Genomic DNA, 18,356 nt, shown 5'->3' with positions numbered 1-18,356 from the left:
GGGAACCAAGCTTTAGTGACACAGTGTTACAAATCAGGCCCTACTTATTTGAATCTAAACTATTATAACGAAGCCTTAATTTGGTGAAATCAAGCTACCAATCTTTGTAAAATATACCTCCGAAAAAGTAATCTTTTCGTGAAAAGCCTTGACATTGGTTGTTACAAATAAGTAGATTTGATACTAATCATAATGATAAGTACAAATACATAGTAGAGTTTGGAATTCAATCTAAACATAATGTAAACTATTTCAATGTACATTACTTTAGTTTAATTATATAATATCATAATGTAGGCCTAGTGTAATTTATTGACTGAATTATTGATTTTGTTAGTTAGGGCCTATGTACATTGTATGTGTGCAGTGTTGTGTTTTTAATTTTTTCATTGAAACTATTAATATAAATGACAGTTCCTTTTCGGAATTTCCGAACGTTATTTACCAATAAAAAACCCATAGGTTACGCATGTACGGCTGTCAGTCATGTTCAATAAAGCGTATCCATGTCGAAATTTTATTCTACGCGAAACGAATCAAATGACTGCGTCACGAGCATGCACTTGACGCCAATCAGCGTTGCGATACCTCCCTAATCAACCCAAATACTAGGATTTTAGACGTTTTTAAGAGCTTTCAAAACAGCGGCATATATGCTAAAATGCATTCGTTATGTACGCTCTCTATCGCGTAAAATACGGGTGTAATAAGAACATATTTTGTTAAAATGTACTACCGACATAAAATCCCTATAATATAGTATATAAACATAGCTAGTGTAAATTCACAACACAAATTGATTACACAATACAATTAAACCCCCGTCCCTCCCCAGGTCTACAATCATGTAAAATAGGCCTACGGGTGAAATAAGAACATGTACTGTATATTGTTAAAATACTAATTACACAATAACAACCCCCCCCCCCCCACCCTCCCAGGTATACAATAAAACAAATGATTAAAGCCCGGAAATATAACAAAACCAGAGTGTATATTATGACCGTGCACCGACATTAATGATTATGAATATATAATTATTACCCCTCGATTAATGCCATCTATTTTATCAGCTGTTACAAAAATAATTGACAAACGTCAAACTCGATATCCGAACCAACTGTCATATTTAAATATTCCTAAAAGAAGTCACATGTAGTACACGAATATTATTAGGCCTATCAGTAGGTCATAAGTTATTACATTAGATCAGTTGTATACGTCAAGCCTGCGAATTAACTGGTATGCATTCACATAATGAATAGTAAAGGGGTACGTGTTTACGGCGTGTTTAAATAGCATCTTTTAATAGTACAGTCGCTTATTATGGTAATGTGTACTGATAGACATTTTTAGTAAGTATGATTCAAATTTCTTTCGTTATTAATTATTACCACACAGTAGGCCTATAGTCTTCAATTAATTTTGACCTTTGTGTTTGAAGGATTTTGAAATTAGGGGGTGGGGGCTAAACATTATAAAATGCTGAACTTGCCCCAGCCCTATCTTTTGCATTGCGATTTTCAAATTTTACGAGGCCGCATAATAGATGTAGCTTTTATTTATTTATTTATTTATTTATTTTTATTTATTCTGGTATAAAACTTACAACAAGTAGCCGCAAGGCTAAAAACGTTGCAATTACAAAATTACTATACAATACTTACATAACAATAAAAAGGATGTAAAAAATGAAATAACAACAATATCACTCTGACTCTTTGGCTCATGAACTATTGTTTAGCAAATTGATTATTGTAGGGATTGGTGAATTTTTAAATCTTTCGGTTCTCGGTTTGTATTGTTGATATTTGACCTTGCCGTTGCTTCGGAGAACACGAGGAATACTACGGATAGGGGGGAGCAAATAACTGAACTTGTCCGAATTCGACATCTTCTTGCCAAAAGTCAGTACAAGATTATCACGCCTGACTTTTAGCAAAGGTAAATTTAAAAATTCTAAAGCTAATTCATATGAAATGTAATTAAGGCCAAGAATAATTTTTAGGGCCCTTTTTTTGAACCCTTTCGATAAGTTGGGTATGAAATTGTGTAATGGCACCATGCCATACAGGGCAGGCGTACTCCAATATAGGCCGAATGTAACTCAAATAAATACATTTCATATCGTCAACTGGGGCATTAGCCCTACGTAAAATACAGAGTGTAAATAACCTACGGGAAGCCTTTGTAATTATTTCATTAACATGTAAATTCCACCTCAAGTCGTCTTGGATAAAAACTCCTAATAGCTTAATATGCTTCACAACCTGGAGTAGCTGACCTTTATGGTGTGTAGGCCTATAATGTGCCCTTATTTGACACAAACCAGGGCACTGGCTTTGATATTTAATTAGTGTAAATACTATCTATACGTATGTCTATGAAGCAAGCTCAGATTACAACATTTTGTATAGTTCATCAAGCATATCGCCCCGGGTCAATCATTCCTGATATATTGACAAGCATTAGTTTGCAAAACTATAAATGACATACTTGGATGCATACATAATAATCGATAATACAATTATATTCTGCTGTCGTATATGCCTAGGCCATTTTAACACCAATCTGTCCTAAACGCATGCACCTTAACGTTTGGTTTAAATCAGCGTTTGTAAATCGTGATTCCTACTAGAACGCAACGCAACACTACGCAGCGACGTATCGACGCAAAGTGCTGTATTGCGTAATCACAAGTGGGAACCGAGAACGCACAGTGATGCAAACATCGCAGGTTTGATTTCACGAAGGCGGGGGCAAACACAATTATTGGAAGGACATTTTCTTACGCTGCGTAGGTTGCGTTATGTTGCGTCGCTAGTGGGAACCAAGCTTTAGCAAAATAGTATTGTTGTATGTTTTGTATTTAAGAGTGATGTGATTTTCTATCAAGTTAGGTGACTATTGTGTAGGAGTTTACGGACGATTTAATTACAAAAAAAATCCATCTACGTAGGCCTTTAATCTCCTAAAGCTTTGTTATAATAAAAGATTGTTGCCTATCTTTGTTGACTAATAAATAACAATTACTGTGTTACTACGGACGCTGACCTATTGTCTGCTATATTAACCCTGCTGCTGCGTTATATATATTAATATTATTATCGTAATCGGATGGACTCTGTGACTAAGAGTTACCCTTGAATTACTCAACCGTGGAAATGAAAATACTGGTACAGTTTCCCTACATTTACACTAGTAGGACTACATGCACATTTATTGTATAATATTCACTGTATTATTAAACATAGCCGGGCTTCGTACACTTTCTTAAAAGAAATTGTAAATAACAACACAGTCACGTAAGTACAATACTGTTATTTGTTTATTTAACACACTTGCAGATAATAACAGTATAGAACTAGGCCTTAAGTAGCTTTATACTTTATCTTACTTGATGTTGTTGAACACATTACCACGTATAAAAATTATTCAGGAGTCATTTTATATAAAGTATATATAATTATAAATAAGTTAGCGTGTGTTAAAAAGACGGCACTCTATCTTAACATAAGAGTGCAGGTAGAAACGGGTAGGGGCGTGGTTCCAGTGGTTCAGTCAAACCATGGAGTCAAACTATATATTTCCTCCATGGTCAAACAGTGTTGTGTCTATACACAGTAGTATGTTTGTTATAACTTATCCACTTACTGATTAATTATTAATCTCACAGTGACAGTGAATTGAATGAAAATAAACAAATAAAGTTCGAAATATTGAATTATAATGATTTGCCTCACTTTTTTGGAGTTATTTACTTATCAGTGGACTCCCTAAAAGCAAATACTATTTAAAAGCATTCAGTAATAAAGTGTAAACAAGGACTTGTCTATCCCCATTATTCGATGTTTTGTAATACAACTTACTAAGGCGATACTCGATAATTTTACTCGAAAATACACGCTAATCCCGCATATGTAAATAGTACCGTTAAGTGTTGTACGTATAATATACATATATGTCCATACGTACAACACTTAACGGTACTATTTACTATACTACTAGAGCTACTGTAATAGGTATCAAATAGTCTAAGAATGGAACTGACAGCCGATTTTTTTTTATTAAAAAAATAAATTAGTCATCACGAATTTCGAAATCTTTGTATACTTGCATTCATTCATTAAATTTGACATTCAATTCAATTCACATTTATTTACTCATCGTTTATAAATACAGTTTCATAGCATAAATGATGGCAAGGATCCTGCATAGAGAAGTTTACACTTCTGTTTTCGCAGGACCCTTTTACATAAAAAACATAAAACAATAAACACAACATAATAGATACAAAATAAAAAAAAAACATTTCCTATATACATTTTAGAGTTGTTCATCATCAAAAAGCGATACTGTTTTTCTAACATGATTATTTATACATTTTGTCTTAAAAAAGAAGATATTCAGTTTATTATTTCCAGTACATGTGGATTCTTTCTATATATATTATAGCAAAAGTATGATGATCTATGGTTATATAAAGATATATAGCCTAGACATTATTATATGAACAATTATGACGAGATGATGATCTCGTTAACTGCAAATTTCGATCAATTACATCTTGAAATTTCAATTATTAAAAGTTTGATTCGTGTCAGAAAAGCATAGCCCTATACAAATAATAATAATTATACAATTACGCGAAAACAATATGGTATTTGTAATTATGCATATATTGTATATGCCTTATTCATAGGACTATGAACACCAAATGTCGCTTGTTATTCTTACTGGTTCCATATTTGGGCACATAACACTTTTGTTTGTCGTCAAACTAATTTGATAGTGTAGACAGAGCTTTAAGACAATTTGTAGTATATTAAGATTATTGTGTTACATTTATATTTGATAATTGTTTTGTTTACAGAATGCTTTGGAATATGGATTTCGTTGACAAGAATTGTGTGGATTTGGACAGATTCATCGTAGAGGCTTTAATACCTTCGGACGCCCACCTAGATGCTTTTAGGCATAGAATAGACGGTTTAATAGAGTTTTTAAAAAACAAAACTGCATTAAAAATACGTCGTGTTGTCAAGGTATATATCCACAGATATATTTAGGTTCTCAAAATATATATGTCCTAAAAGCGTTTAGATCACGTGATGATTAATGACCGATCTTTACTTTCTCGATCCTTCCTTTTAAAAATCATTCATTCCTTATCTATGGGGTGCTTTTGTCGTCATAATTGTTCATATAATAATGTCTAGGCTATATATATATATATATATATATATATATATATATATATATATATATATATATATATATATATATATATATATATATAACCATAGACAGCAAAGCAACATAATCCGATAGGTTAATATTTATCGATATAATAGGTTATTAAAATAATTTAGTATATAGTAATAATAATAACATAGTGATAATAATGATGATGATGATGATCAAGAAACAATTTGAATTAGGCCTATAATACAAAATAAAAACAATGAATTTAACAGGGCGGATCACTTGAAAGAGGTACATCACTGAAAGGAAGAACAAACTGTGAAGTTATTTTGTTCTTAGATGACTTTAGAAGTGTCCAAGATATGAAAGCAAAGATGTCAGAAATCCTTGCCAAAATAGAGAGACGAATGAAGTCTATGGAGAACGTGAGAAATATCGAGCGCGATTCAACACAATCCATTGCATTTGAAGTATTGGTCGAAGGCAGTTGGTTCTGTGTTCGTATAAACCCTTCCTATGATATTTCTTCAAGGTCCCAGTCTGATTTTGGTACGTATACAGTAGTAATATGTACTTTTTTTCAGAATAATTATATCAATTCTAATTGAGTCAAGTAAAATCAATTCATCAAAAATAAAAAAAACTGAAATTAATATTACATATTCACAGTATTTTCTTAAAGTTTTCAATAATAGGTTATTAATAATTGTGTAAAATGGTACTTTTTTTATGATTTTTTTTCACAGTGTTTCATATGAAAGGGATACACGTATATAAATGTATTTGTTCTTCTTTCAATTAGGCCTAAATGTGTACAATGACATCGCCACTAACCTCGAATTAAGAGAGTACTGTTCTACAGCACTAAACGAACACAGACTTAATCTTATTAAGTCGCTACCGGATAAAGTTAAAAACCTGATGCGTTTGTTACACCACTGGAACTTACACATCTGTGAACGACACGACGTGGCTAAGCTCTCAGACTACATCATCGAGTCAATTGTGCTCTGGTGTTGGAAACGCGCAGGTAGTAATGCAGATTTTGACATTTCACGAGGAATGAAAACAGTTATGTCTGAGTTAACTAAGGGAAATGATATAAATATCGACTGGCATGGGATGTTTGAAGAAGTTGACAGTAATTGCTCAAGAAAACAGAAACACCCTGAACTGTAAGTAAACTACTGTTATTTTGGTACAGGTGGTATACAGGTGGTAGGGATCTCACATACATATCCATCGTAGCAAAGGCCGTTGAGTTCTATATATATATATATATAAATCCGCCTACTGCATGCTACAAATCATTGATTTATCATTTAACCTGCCTCAAATGATTTTACTAACAAAATCATAAATAATATAAATCATAAATTCACATATAGTAATAATAGATAATCACTTTCACCATGGTATACACTCATTTTATACCTCCATGCTTTGACCTCAAATTTGATCGAAAACATATTTACCATTGTCAGGAAGTTAATGGGTTTATGCTTACATTTTATTCTATCATTTTTTATAGTGCGAATTATTATATTTAGTAAAAATTTGTTTGGAAAGTTTGATTTTGTTCATCTTTATTATACATCGTTGACGGTTCTGACCCAGTGACGCGAGTGATCAGTATCCACCATGTAGGCCAACACTTTTCGATGACTGCATCCCCTGACGGACACGTAGGCCTACACTTTTTAATGTTTATGTATTTTCTTCCAGGCCTCTAGTATTAGACCCAGTTGATCCGACAATGAATATGTGTGAACCTGTCAACAGTGGGCAGAACAAACAGTTTTGGCAGAAAATCTCACATTACGCTACAGACACCAATAACCAACCGATACTACGTAACGTTGCTGGGTGGATATGTTAATTTGAATACATTTTATTACCAGGAAATCTTTCATAGACTGCAAAATTATGATGCAATAAAAAATAAATAATAAAAAATAATGAGATTGTTATAATTACCAAAAAATCGAACGATAATATATAATCAAAACATGTCAGGATATAAAGCACTAATCGGGGTAAAATAATCAGTACGGAATCAAGTTTTTAACTTCTAGAAGGGATCCATGATAATAATGACTACCAATTACTGTTTTATCTATGTTCACTTTAATATCTTTTTTCTATTTTGTATATATTCATTCATTATTATCTAAATAAATATTATCTGAATATATCTGAATATCAGAATAAGTATTCATGTATTGTAACAGGTTATGCAATAAGAATAGTTATTCGCAAAACAGTATACTTGTGTAAGTTGTGTATAAAATAATATAATTTATTTATATATATTAATTCAATTCAATTCAATTCAATTCAATTCAACTTTATTTCAGACAAACTGTCCATATGAAACACATAAAGTTTACAAAAACAACACATTATTATGGCTATACTGATACTAGTTAACACACGTAAAAGTATACATGAGATTAAATATACAAAAGTTCTGTCCATTTTCTATGCAACTTTGAATCTTTTAGAATACGAGAAAAAACACATGTAATTAAAGTATTACAGCTTTTTTCAATTTTTGTTTTGAAACAAAAAATTGATTTCCGAATGTACTCATAGAAGGAGGGAACATGGCTATCAAAAAACATAGCACTAGCACTACAGCTCCTTGAGCGTCTTAAAATCTTTCTAAGTGCGTTATTATAACAGACCTGTAATGACTTTATAGTTTTTACATTAAAATCGCACCATAAGGCCGCACAATACATACTAATACAGTATGACTTAAACAAATTAATCTTAACATCTGTTGAGCATTTACTAAATTTTCTACAAAGAGAGTTACCTCTAATACATAATGATCGATATTGCCTTTTAATATCCAGTTCGTCCCTAGTATCATTGCTGATAACACAACCAAGGTAGGTAGTGGATTGAACGTAATTTAGTTCTTTACCACATAGAACAGTAACATAATTACCATTCAGTTTTCTTTTCCTAGGGCAAAAACACATGCAAATTGATTTTTATATATTTTTATATATTATTATATTAATTTGACAAACAAAATCAAATTAATTTTGCTAAGTAAAATATTAACTGGTACCCACATAGAGCACACCGATTGGTAGCAATCTTCGGATGCCCAATCTTCCACACTTTAGGACGTACAGTAGGGCAGGGTGTGTCATCATATCAGATCGAATATTTAGAGATTTCGCTTTGCGACCACCCAACTAATTCATTGGGACGTGTGTTTCTTCAGGTTTTTTATATATATTGTGGTTGCTGTTTTTCATCTAACTGTTTGCCTCTTCAAGTTTTATTGAAAAATGTTTATAAAAAACGAATATTCCTTATTGCATTTTTCTTTTGATATACATATGTTTAAAAAAAATTATTTATATGAGAACATTTTAAATAAAAAGTACTAAAAATACGTGTTCGTGTTTGGTAGGCTTGTTTTCAAATTCAAAATAAAATCACTCAGATTTCCTCTAAAATCTTTCGAGCATCAAATTTTATAGTTTTATGTAATGTATATGAAATGTATGTTTGTGTATATCTTTAGGCCTATCTATGTATGTTTGTGTATATCTTTAGGCCTATCTATGTATGTTTGTGTATATCTTTAGGCCTATCTATGTATGTTTTCTCGCCTAATAGTAGTATTTTAGAGTTTTGCATTGTCCACTTTTATCGTCTGTGTATGATAAGTTAATAAAAAAAACTCTTTTCTAGCAAACATTGCTGTATTCAACAATTTATTTACAAAATTACACAATAATAATATCACATTTTAATATATGGCATAGGATATGCACCAAGTGAAATTCAACCACTGGTATAAAGTAGGCCTAGGTAATCAGCTAGTTAGGTGGGACTAAAAATAGGATTCATTGTATTCACATACATGGGAAAAGAAAACATAGAGTTGTTGCAAAATAACTGATGACGGCATATGAATTTGGGTTTTCGAGGGATGTGAAATAACCATATCCCATACGTCAATAAAAAATACATCAGTATCAGTGAACACAGACATCATCAGCTGTCTCAACCTGTAAATTATGTAATCGTTAGCGTATATAAGTTGCGCCAAATTTTTGTGGTTTCTAGGATGTGGAGACTTTAAAACCACGGGAGTATTGGGGCATCTATCCTTAAAACGAAGTACAGCTACTTTTAATAACTGCAGTCTTTCTTTGTATGAATCTCTTGCCCATTGTGTATAATGTGCCCAAGGACTGATTACTATGTAGTAATCGCATCCAACGAGACCATTCAAAATATCAACATCAAATGTCAATTTTGTTAAATCATTTTTGCTAGAGCCTAGCATAAATGGGTGAAAATAAAACGTTAGATTTAGCGTATCACTTCTTTCTGTAATGTGTTGGAAATGTACATGCTTTGTGCTTAGTTCTAATGTTTTTAACAAAACCTCTCCCCATTGTCTAGTAGTTGAGTCGCCCATTAGTACGAGGTGTTTTCCTCTGACGCATCTGCGTATTTCAGATGGACTCCATTGCTTCGTTTTGCAGACTAGTGAATGCCATACGTCACCAGTCCAGAACCCATCACTCAACGGACTTGGTATCATTCCTTTGCAGACAGGCAGATCAATTGATTCCAATAAAGGTCTATTCACCAATGGATCTAAATAGATAATATTAAGTTACACACACCGTTACTTTCTGAAATGTTTGCTTCCGGGGCAAAATTATTTTAATTCTACATATGGCTCAATTTCTCCCATTCTTAATTTTGATAATACCAGCATAGGCTCAAGTGGTTGCCGCCTGAGCTGTGTAGACTTTCACAGTTTCAAACGGTAAGGACTATAATGATATCAATTTAAATATTTTCCCGAGTGAGTTTTTACTAAAACAACTTTCATACTCACTTTCAGCAGATTTTACAATGATAGGTATAGATGATATGTAAGTAATCGCTGCATACTGCACTTCCCTAAGAAAAGAAAAATACACAGTGAAGTTATAAAATAGATTATGTGTTGGATGGATTTAAACATAATAATACCGTTGTTTAAACCTAGCTATACAATGATGATGAAAATTAATAATTTTTAAAGACGCATATCTGTCGACGTAATTTCATCGAGGATACAGACTTAATAAAAATAAGGTTTGAAAGGAACTAATATGCCTTAAAGTGATACTTACTTTGCAAAATAGTTTAATACCTCATGTGAAGTGTTTTTGAAATTCTCGGCAACAATGTCTCTAGCAGTGTTTGTAAATTTTAGAGAATCGCATGGTAATGTTTTTGGTTTATCACAAATAAACATAATTCCACCAAGAGCTTCGGGATAAGTGTATTCACATTTGTTTTTCCAACTTCCACCCTTTTTAAGCATACACAATGTTTGTTCTTGTTGTCCTTTTGAAGTAAACGTGGCACGCCAATAGACGCGTCCTTCTATAGGCCATAGTTTATTTTCAAGATAGTCTACAGCTTCTTGAGGATGAACAAGAAGGATGTTCGGTTGCACAATTCCTTCATGTGAAGCGAAGTAAATCACTTCATATGTTCCATTGTCAAAATCAATAATTTTTCCTGCGGAACGTGTACCATTTATAGATAATTTTGCAAACAAAAAGTCTCCACCTTTTATTCGCTGACGACCAGAGGAATCATATAAATCAACAAATATACTGAAAAATTCTCCCTTATGAATAATGTTGTTGGTAATACGAATTTTTGTCTCAGAAACATCAGGTAACCCCATGTTACCCGCTAAGTGATCGGCATGGTAATTACGTTGGACACCTCTACCTAGTTTAGATGCCTTAACAACTTGGTATAGTGGCAACTTATTTGTAATTTTTTTTGTAATTGTCTTTGATCTGCTTTTACTTTTTACTGAGACTGTCTTGAGAATATTTGCCTACAATTGAAAGAAATGTTACATAAGTACAATGTCTAGCTAATTGGCTTTATCCATCACTTCATATGCTATTGTTACTAAGGCTTTAAAGCTCAGGTACAGGCATGAATTTAATATTTGGTTAATTGTACATATATCAAATATTTGTAACAGAAATCGAGACGAAAAAACATGAATTTCCCTTAATATGGTCAAATACAAAATTTGGCAAAATTCTTCCATAAAAACCAGGAAGACTTTTTTTCAGTAGTTAGGTAGTTAACCTAATGTAATAACATGTCTGGTGACTCCCTAGACGGTGAAAAAAGATGGTGGATATACGGTGGATATTTTTTTCTATAGCATGAAAATAAAAATCTGAAGTTGAATAAAAATATCAGAAATGTAATATTCAAGTTATATTACCTATATTTAGTCATCTGATAACATTTTTTACCACACCGTTTATTTTTCATTCTATTTACAAAATTTGTGTACAAAAGAATAGATATTTTACTGTGTAATTTGAACTATCCCCCCACTGATAAGAAAGTGCTTATTTTCAACAAGCTCGTGTAACACAAATAAAATCCCAAAAATTATGAAACATATGGGAAACTATAGATCGATAATTATTGGAATGTATGATCAACAGAAATTTTTTGCCCGCACCTGGCCTTTAATACTATAGCATTATTGTTATATTTTCAAAGAATATCCGTAAGCTTTTTTTTTTGTTATTTTCTGTAGGCCTAAAAGTCTCCACCTTTCATTCGCTGACGACCAGATGAGTCATATCAACAAATATACTGAAAAATTCTCCATTTTCGAATAATATTGTTATTAATACAAAGTTTTATCCCGAAACATCTTCTTTTCTGTAGGCATAATGGTATTTGTTTTGCTAAACAGTCGTCTTCATTCGTACCTTTCGTAACGAAAATAGAGTGTAGTATCTTACCGACAACATTCCTGAAATAACGGCAAGGGCTACCAGTACCATAAACAACAGCGGTAATTTGTATTTTGTTAACATCTTGACACAGCCGAAGGACTAGCATACATGCCAAATTAAATATTTACTAGCTGTAAAACAATAGTATCATAAAGAATAGATGTAATTTACTCTTACATGATTTGCATTTTATTACAGTAAGATTCCTGCACCATAAACAGCATTTCATGATATATAACATAAATATAATAACTTTCAAGTCACATTAAATAAATGTATCATACCAAACGGATGGCGATGTTATAAACAAGAAAACCATATAATAGGGTAACGTGCAAATGAATAAGCTGTATTAAAAATGATCTTACCCAATTGTCCTGTATTAACCATAAGTGTTAACAGTTACAGTTCTAGTATGCTTATGGTCTTTTTGAGTCAAGTTGAGTTTGCCGTGTGCGTTGTTATGCAAACGAGTTTGTGCAGCGAGGGAAGATGGTATTGTTGGTCATTCGCGGTGTTTGATTAAAGATGTATTGTCCCTTGAAACACACACAAAATGAAGGTCAACATATTTTAAATTTAAAGTGGCCATATCAAAGTAATATTAAAGTTATTCACTTTAAGTCGAAAATTTGAGCCAAAAACAACAAATTTACGTAATTAACAGGTAAATTAGTTTGATTACATTTCATCTGGAAACTCGTCACGAGCGAAAGTAAACAAAGATTTCAAACCATGAGTACGCATTATGCATATGCTAAATTAGGATTGTTTACTCGTCACGGTTAAGAAGGTATTTTCACACAGATCATGAGGAAGTTTTATGATTATGCATACAGAGTATCCAAACAAGCGCGTTTCATTATGGGATATGTTTTGATTGAAAACTTTGACTGGAAGTCAAAGTTATTTTTTTAACAAAAAAACGTCTGCATTTCAGTTAAATTTTATTTTTTTCGAAAAATGTTTGGTGATAGTTAATAACTATTATGATACTTCAAAATGACCATCTTTTTTCGAAATCTTTTATTTTTTATTTTTTTGGAATTAGTCAAAGGGACAATACATCTTTAAGTATGACGGAAGCAAACTTTGAGAAGCATAATGCACTCAAATAATATGTGAATACATTCTATATAAATATGCTTAAAGCCTGCATACGGTTTAATAATATTTATGCAAAAAAACATCAATGTATATGTGAAATAAAAACTCAGAGGTTTATATGGGAGAATATAATATATGTCATGCATAACAAAAAATCAGTATTCTGTAAATCTTAGGTGAATTCAGGTATAAAAACAGTAGGAGATATTATGGTTAAGACTAGATTTAAGCATATTAATGAAATAACTCCACTGTTGAAACGAAGGGAAAATGCATTTTTAATATATGGCACTGATTGACGCTATTCCGAGAAGCTGAAAAGTTATAGTGGTTGAGAAACCTTGTTGTTATATGCATAAAGAGGTTGATACAATAGAGAACAAGGCCAACAGCCATAAGTCGCGTGCTCTCAGAAAAAAAAAATGAACTTTCAAAAAGTAATGTACTTTAAAACTTTTCTGTACATCAAAACAGTTAAAAAAGTACAGAAAAGCGATAAAACGCATAGTGATACCGGACCGACAGACAGACCGACAGACCGACCGACCGACCGACATAGTGAACTATAGAGTCGCGGCCACGCGACTAAAAATATACTATAAAAATGTATTTCTTATTTTATTTAAAAAATCATGAGTCTCCTCTTCTTAATTGCAAACACAAAAAAACGATCTGAGCATGTGCAAATGTATATAAAAGCACTCAGATAATGTACAGAGGGCAGTATAATGATATAAGCAGTGAGTTAGGCAGATCATAAGTCAGCTCTGCATAATTGCCTAAGTCACACAGCTGAAACACAAAAAATATAGTATATTGATATAAGCAATGAGTTAGGCATAAAAACAAAACAAAAATTATGACTTAGACACTTTTGTTATGAGGCTGTCGATATCATCTATATACAAAAAATGCTACCTTTAAGTAACACAATTTAATAGCATCAGCTCTTCAGATTAAAATTAACACTGATGATTTTAGAAAAGGAAAGTAACAATAAAAGAGAAAGAATTTGTAACAAATGGGTTAAAAAATATACTATAAAAATGTATTTCTTATTTTATTTAAAAAATCATGAGTCTCCTCTCCTTAATTGCCTAAGTCACACAGCTGACTTAGGCAGAAAAACAAAAAAACGATCTGAGCATGTGCAAATGTATATAAAAGCACTCAGATAATGTAGAGAGGGCAGTATAAAGATATAAGCAGTGAGTTAGGCAGATCAAAAGTCAGCTCTCCTTAATTGCCTAAGTCACACAGCTGACTTAGGCAGAAACACAAAAAATATAGTATATTGATATAAGCAGTGAGTTAGGCAGATCATAAGTCAGCTCTCCTTAATTGCCTAAGTCACACAGCTGGCTTGGGCAGAAACACAACAAATATAGTATATTGATATAAGCAGTGAGTTAGGCAGAAAAAAAAATTATGACTTAGACACTTTTGTTATGAGGCTGTCGATATCATCTATATACAAAAAATGCTACCTTTAAGTAACAAAATTTAATAGCATTAGCTCTTCAGATTAAAATTAACACTTATGATTTTAGAAAAGGAAAGTAGCAATAAAAGAGAAAGAATTTGTAACAAATGGGTTAAAAATATACTATAAAAATGTATTTCTTTTTTTATTTAAAAAATCATGAGTCTCCTCTCCTTAATTGCCTAAGTCACACAGCTGACTTAGGCAGAAACACAAAAAAACGATCTGAGCATGTGCAAATTTATATAAAAGCACTCAGATAATGTACAGAGGGCAGTATAATGATATAAGCAGTGAGTTAGGCAGATCATAAGTCAGCTCTCCTTAATTGCCTAAGTCACACAGCTGACTTAGGCAGAAACACAAACAATATAGTATATTGATATAAGCAGTGAGTTAGGCAGAAAAACAAAAAACAAATTATGACTTAGACACTTTTGTTATGAGGCTGTCGATAGGATCTATATACAAAAAATGCTACCTTTAAGTAACAAAATTTAATAGCATCAGCTCTTCAGATTAAAATTAACACTGATGATTTTAGAAAAGGAAAGTAGCAATAAAAGAGAAAGAATTAAAAAAGCATGAGTCTCCTCTTCTTAATTGCCTAAGTCACACAGCTGACTCAGGCAGAAACACAAAAGTTAAATTAATTCTGACATAGGCGAGCACAATGCAAAAACTTCGGTACAAATCTCCGCCTTGGATACCTACCTTATCTATCTCAGATGTACCGCGAAACGTAGATTTGATAACTTTAGTGTTCAGATCAACGCTATTGTTCCATATTTCTATCTTAGGAAGATATTATAAAGAGTTTTTTAACAATATTTATGATTTCAACAGTATATTTTCAACTCAATTTCAATTCTTCGCGGTCAAGTAATTTCCGGGTTTACGATGAATTCACCTTCCAGCAACATGGTTTCAACTATTTTCTCTCTTTTATACACAAGGGAGCAGTTGAAATAATAGATTTGACCCTAAAGGTGACTGGAAACAGGCACTTTCCATCAATCAATACAGTGTCCCTTGGGAAGACGGAAGAAAAAAACAGACAGTAGGACTGGAGCTTAAGTTGGCCATTAGTCATAGCCATTTTAGTTTTTTGTTTATTTTAGGAACGAACCGCGCGTGTGAAAGGTACAGTAGTTAAAAAATAAAAATTATACTGCAAATTAATAAAGATCAAATTAAATATACGCCATAAAGAATCGGAATATATTGTGAGGAATAGTATTATAAAATTACATAGGGAGATTTGATGATAAGACATTAATCGAGTGAAATCCCGATAGCCGAGTTTTATTAAGTAAGCTGGCAGGAATAACTGTGGCTATCTGTGTCCCGTTAGGGCCGAGATGTCTGCCCATGTTGCAAGCTGTAATGTCTTCTTTCTTGGGCCGAAGCGGCGCACTCTGTCGCGACAGTTAGTTTCAAAAGATGTTAATTAAATAATGTATTAATACTTATTAGGATGATATTTATTTGAATAAACGCCTCTCCAATAAAACATCACTTGGAATAATAATCCCCCTCCCCCCAACCCAACTATCTAATAAACGTCCATCCCATCCACATTTATAATAACACAATTATACTATTTGTAGTAGAATTCATCGCACTGCTATCTACAATTTACCAAGCATTTGTTATTCTTTTTTACCACTTTTCATATCTATTAGAGGATTTCATTTGATTATAAATGTTACCATATTATTGAAACTAAAAAATTTAACATATATCCCTTGAATAAGCACTTCCCTCAAATGAACTCCGCCTCCCCACCTCAGCCCTATACGGGCCCTACCAAATAATAAACACTATACTTTAAAATGTTATTAATCATCTAAGATACTGTGAAACAGAATAGTTTAGTTTTACGAATGTCAAGCATTTTCAATAATGGTAACCGACAGAAAACGTACAAGGAGAACTGCAAAAATCTAATATACGAAAAGCATACCATATTACTTAGAAGAACATCTTTTATATACAATGGACCGTATATATTGAACAACTTACCGCTCAATCTAAAAGCATACCATATTACTTAGAAGAACATGTTTTATTTACAATGGACCGTATATATGGAACAACTTACCGCTCAATCTAAAAGCATACCATATTACTTAGAAGAACATGTTTTATTTACAATGGACCGTATATATGGAACAACTTACCGCTCAATCTAAAAGCATACCATATTACTTAGAAGAACATCTTTTATTTACAATGGACCGTATATATGGAACAACTTACCGCTCAATCTAAAAGCATACCATATTACTTAGAAGAACATCTTTTATTTACAATGGACCGTATATATGGAACAACTTACCGCTCAATCTAAAAGCATACCATATTACTTAGAAGAACATCTTTTATTTACAATGGACCGTATATATGGAACAACTTACCGCTCAATCTAAAAGCAATAACCATCATAAATACATTTAAAAGAAAATACAAACAAATACTTATTTCAAACTATTTAGAACATTAGTAATTCACAATTGCCTTAAGACTGTTTTAAAAAAAATTGTTGTGCCCTTTTGTTTAATTTTATTTGTTAATTTGACAGAAAGAATTTGAAAGAAAGAAGTGTTTTTGTTCTCTCACTTAAATTAAATAATTTATATATTACTTATCAGGAGGACCAAACTTAAAGCCTTGGCTTAATGCGTCCTCCTCACACAATTGTATTTATTAATTTATGTTTTTGTTCATATTGTATTGTATTGTGTGAAACAATGAACTTGAAACTTGAAACTTGAAACTTATCATTCCGAGAACCATCGTCTACACTTCCTAGAGGGGAAGCGAGCGAAGCGAGCTCGCCCTCTAGTTTCAAAAATAAATGTAAACTTTTTTTGTTAAACCAGTTTTCAAGTACTTACTTGCTACGTCTCGGCTATTTTCTAAATATCGCTTTCAACAACAAACAAAATATCCGTAGAGGTTTGAACCGGGTCCAACCTAGAGCTGAGAGCACTCAAACTTGAGTATTACTCGATACGCCACGACGTGACATGACTAAACAGCTGATAATAGTCTATTTATACGTTTATTCCCACGCTGGTCGGTGGAATAGAGTTAAGGCTATGCGAGTCACTGTGTTTGGGGTTCACATATCATACGTCCCCCTTTCCACAACACATCATGAGACGAAAACATCAATGCATCTGGTGATGTGCTGGAAACGACCCCAAAAGGCTGTGGCAGGGCCTTAGTGCTGAGGCAGGGAGAGCACATTTAACATCTTTTTTTTAATTAAATTTTTTTTCAACCTGTATTTGATCTTGTAAATTTGATGTTTGGCGCCCTTAATTTCAAAAGAAATTAATGATTCTCTTCGTTACGTATTTGCAATGGAATTTATATTCATCGCAGGAGTACGAAGTGGTTTGGTATGCCGTGCGTTGTTATGCAAATGAGTTTATATACGCCATACTGCGTTGAAACACCGGTTCTCGTCAGATCACCGAAGTTAAGCAACGTTGGGCCAGGTTGCGTTCTGGATGGGAGACCGTCTAGAAATCGCGGCGGGTGCTGTATATACTGGAGAGTGATGGCAATATCGGACTAGCATGTGATAGGCATGGGTTCGAGGTTATCTGTACCATACTAATTGCATCCTTAGGCAAGATGCTTTACTCTCATTGCCTCATCCTTCGGATGGGATGTAAAGCCGTTGGTCCCGTGTACTTAACAGTGCACGTTAAAGAACTTGGTACACT

General features: G+C 32.7%; 2 protein-coding genes across 2 annotated transcripts; one reads left to right on the top strand and one right to left on the bottom strand.

Moving 5' to 3' along the window:
* The first annotated feature begins 3,241 nt into the window (after nucleotides 1-3,241).
* Nucleotides 3,242-9,466, top strand: LOC140062801 (2'-5'-oligoadenylate synthase 1A-like). The gene is made up of 5 exons (XM_072109134.1): nucleotides 3,242-3,305; nucleotides 4,874-5,045; nucleotides 5,478-5,754; nucleotides 6,008-6,380; nucleotides 6,931-9,466. The coding sequence occupies exons 2-5, from the start codon at nucleotides 4,875-4,877 to the stop codon at nucleotides 7,082-7,084; spliced, it is 975 nt and encodes a 324-aa protein (XP_071965235.1). The 5' UTR covers nucleotides 3,242-3,305; nucleotide 4,874; the 3' UTR covers nucleotides 7,085-9,466.
* Nucleotides 9,210-12,478, bottom strand: LOC140063009 (NXPE family member 4-like). The gene is made up of 6 exons (XM_072109438.1): nucleotides 12,395-12,478; nucleotides 12,033-12,157; nucleotides 10,368-11,092; nucleotides 10,088-10,152; nucleotides 9,365-9,840; nucleotides 9,210-9,242 (listed from the first exon to the last, which is right to left on the bottom strand). The coding sequence occupies exons 2-6, from the start codon at nucleotides 12,105-12,107 to the stop codon at nucleotides 9,210-9,212; spliced, it is 1,374 nt and encodes a 457-aa protein (XP_071965539.1). The 5' UTR covers nucleotides 12,108-12,157; nucleotides 12,395-12,478.
* Nucleotides 12,479-18,356: the final 5,878 nt, after the last annotated feature.

Source organism: Antedon mediterranea, chromosome 11 (genome assembly GCF_964355755.1).
Source record: "Antedon mediterranea chromosome 11, ecAntMedi1.1, whole genome shotgun sequence".
NCBI lineage: Eukaryota > Metazoa > Echinodermata > Crinoidea > Comatulida > Antedonidae > Antedon > Antedon mediterranea.
The sequence above is the reverse complement of the archived record's forward strand: the minus strand, read 5'-3'. Positions and strand labels throughout refer to the sequence as shown.

Bases quoted from the DNA above. Each gene is read 5' to 3' on its own strand.
- LOC140062801 (XM_072109134.1), top strand. From the start codon at position 4,875: ATGCTTTGGAATATGGATTTCGTTGACAAGAATTGTGTGGATTTGGAC. The intron at 5,755-6,007 runs GTACGTATACAG...TCTTTCAATTAG, and splicing joins AAGGTCCCAGTCTGATTTTG to GCCTAAATGTGTACAATGAC. The intron at 6,381-6,930 runs GTAAGTAAACTA...ATTTTCTTCCAG, and splicing joins AAACAGAAACACCCTGAACT to GCCTCTAGTATTAGACCCAG.
- LOC140063009 (XM_072109438.1), bottom strand. From the start codon at position 12,107: ATGTTAACAAAATACAAATTACCGCTGTTGTTTATGGTACTGGTAGCC. The intron at 11,093-12,032 runs GTAAGATACTAC...TTTCAATTGTAG, and splicing joins TTATTTCAGGAATGTTGTCG to GCAAATATTCTCAAGACAGT. The intron at 10,153-10,367 runs GTAAGTATCACT...TTCTTTTCTTAG, and splicing joins GTATTAAACTATTTTGCAAA to GGAAGTGCAGTATGCAGCGA.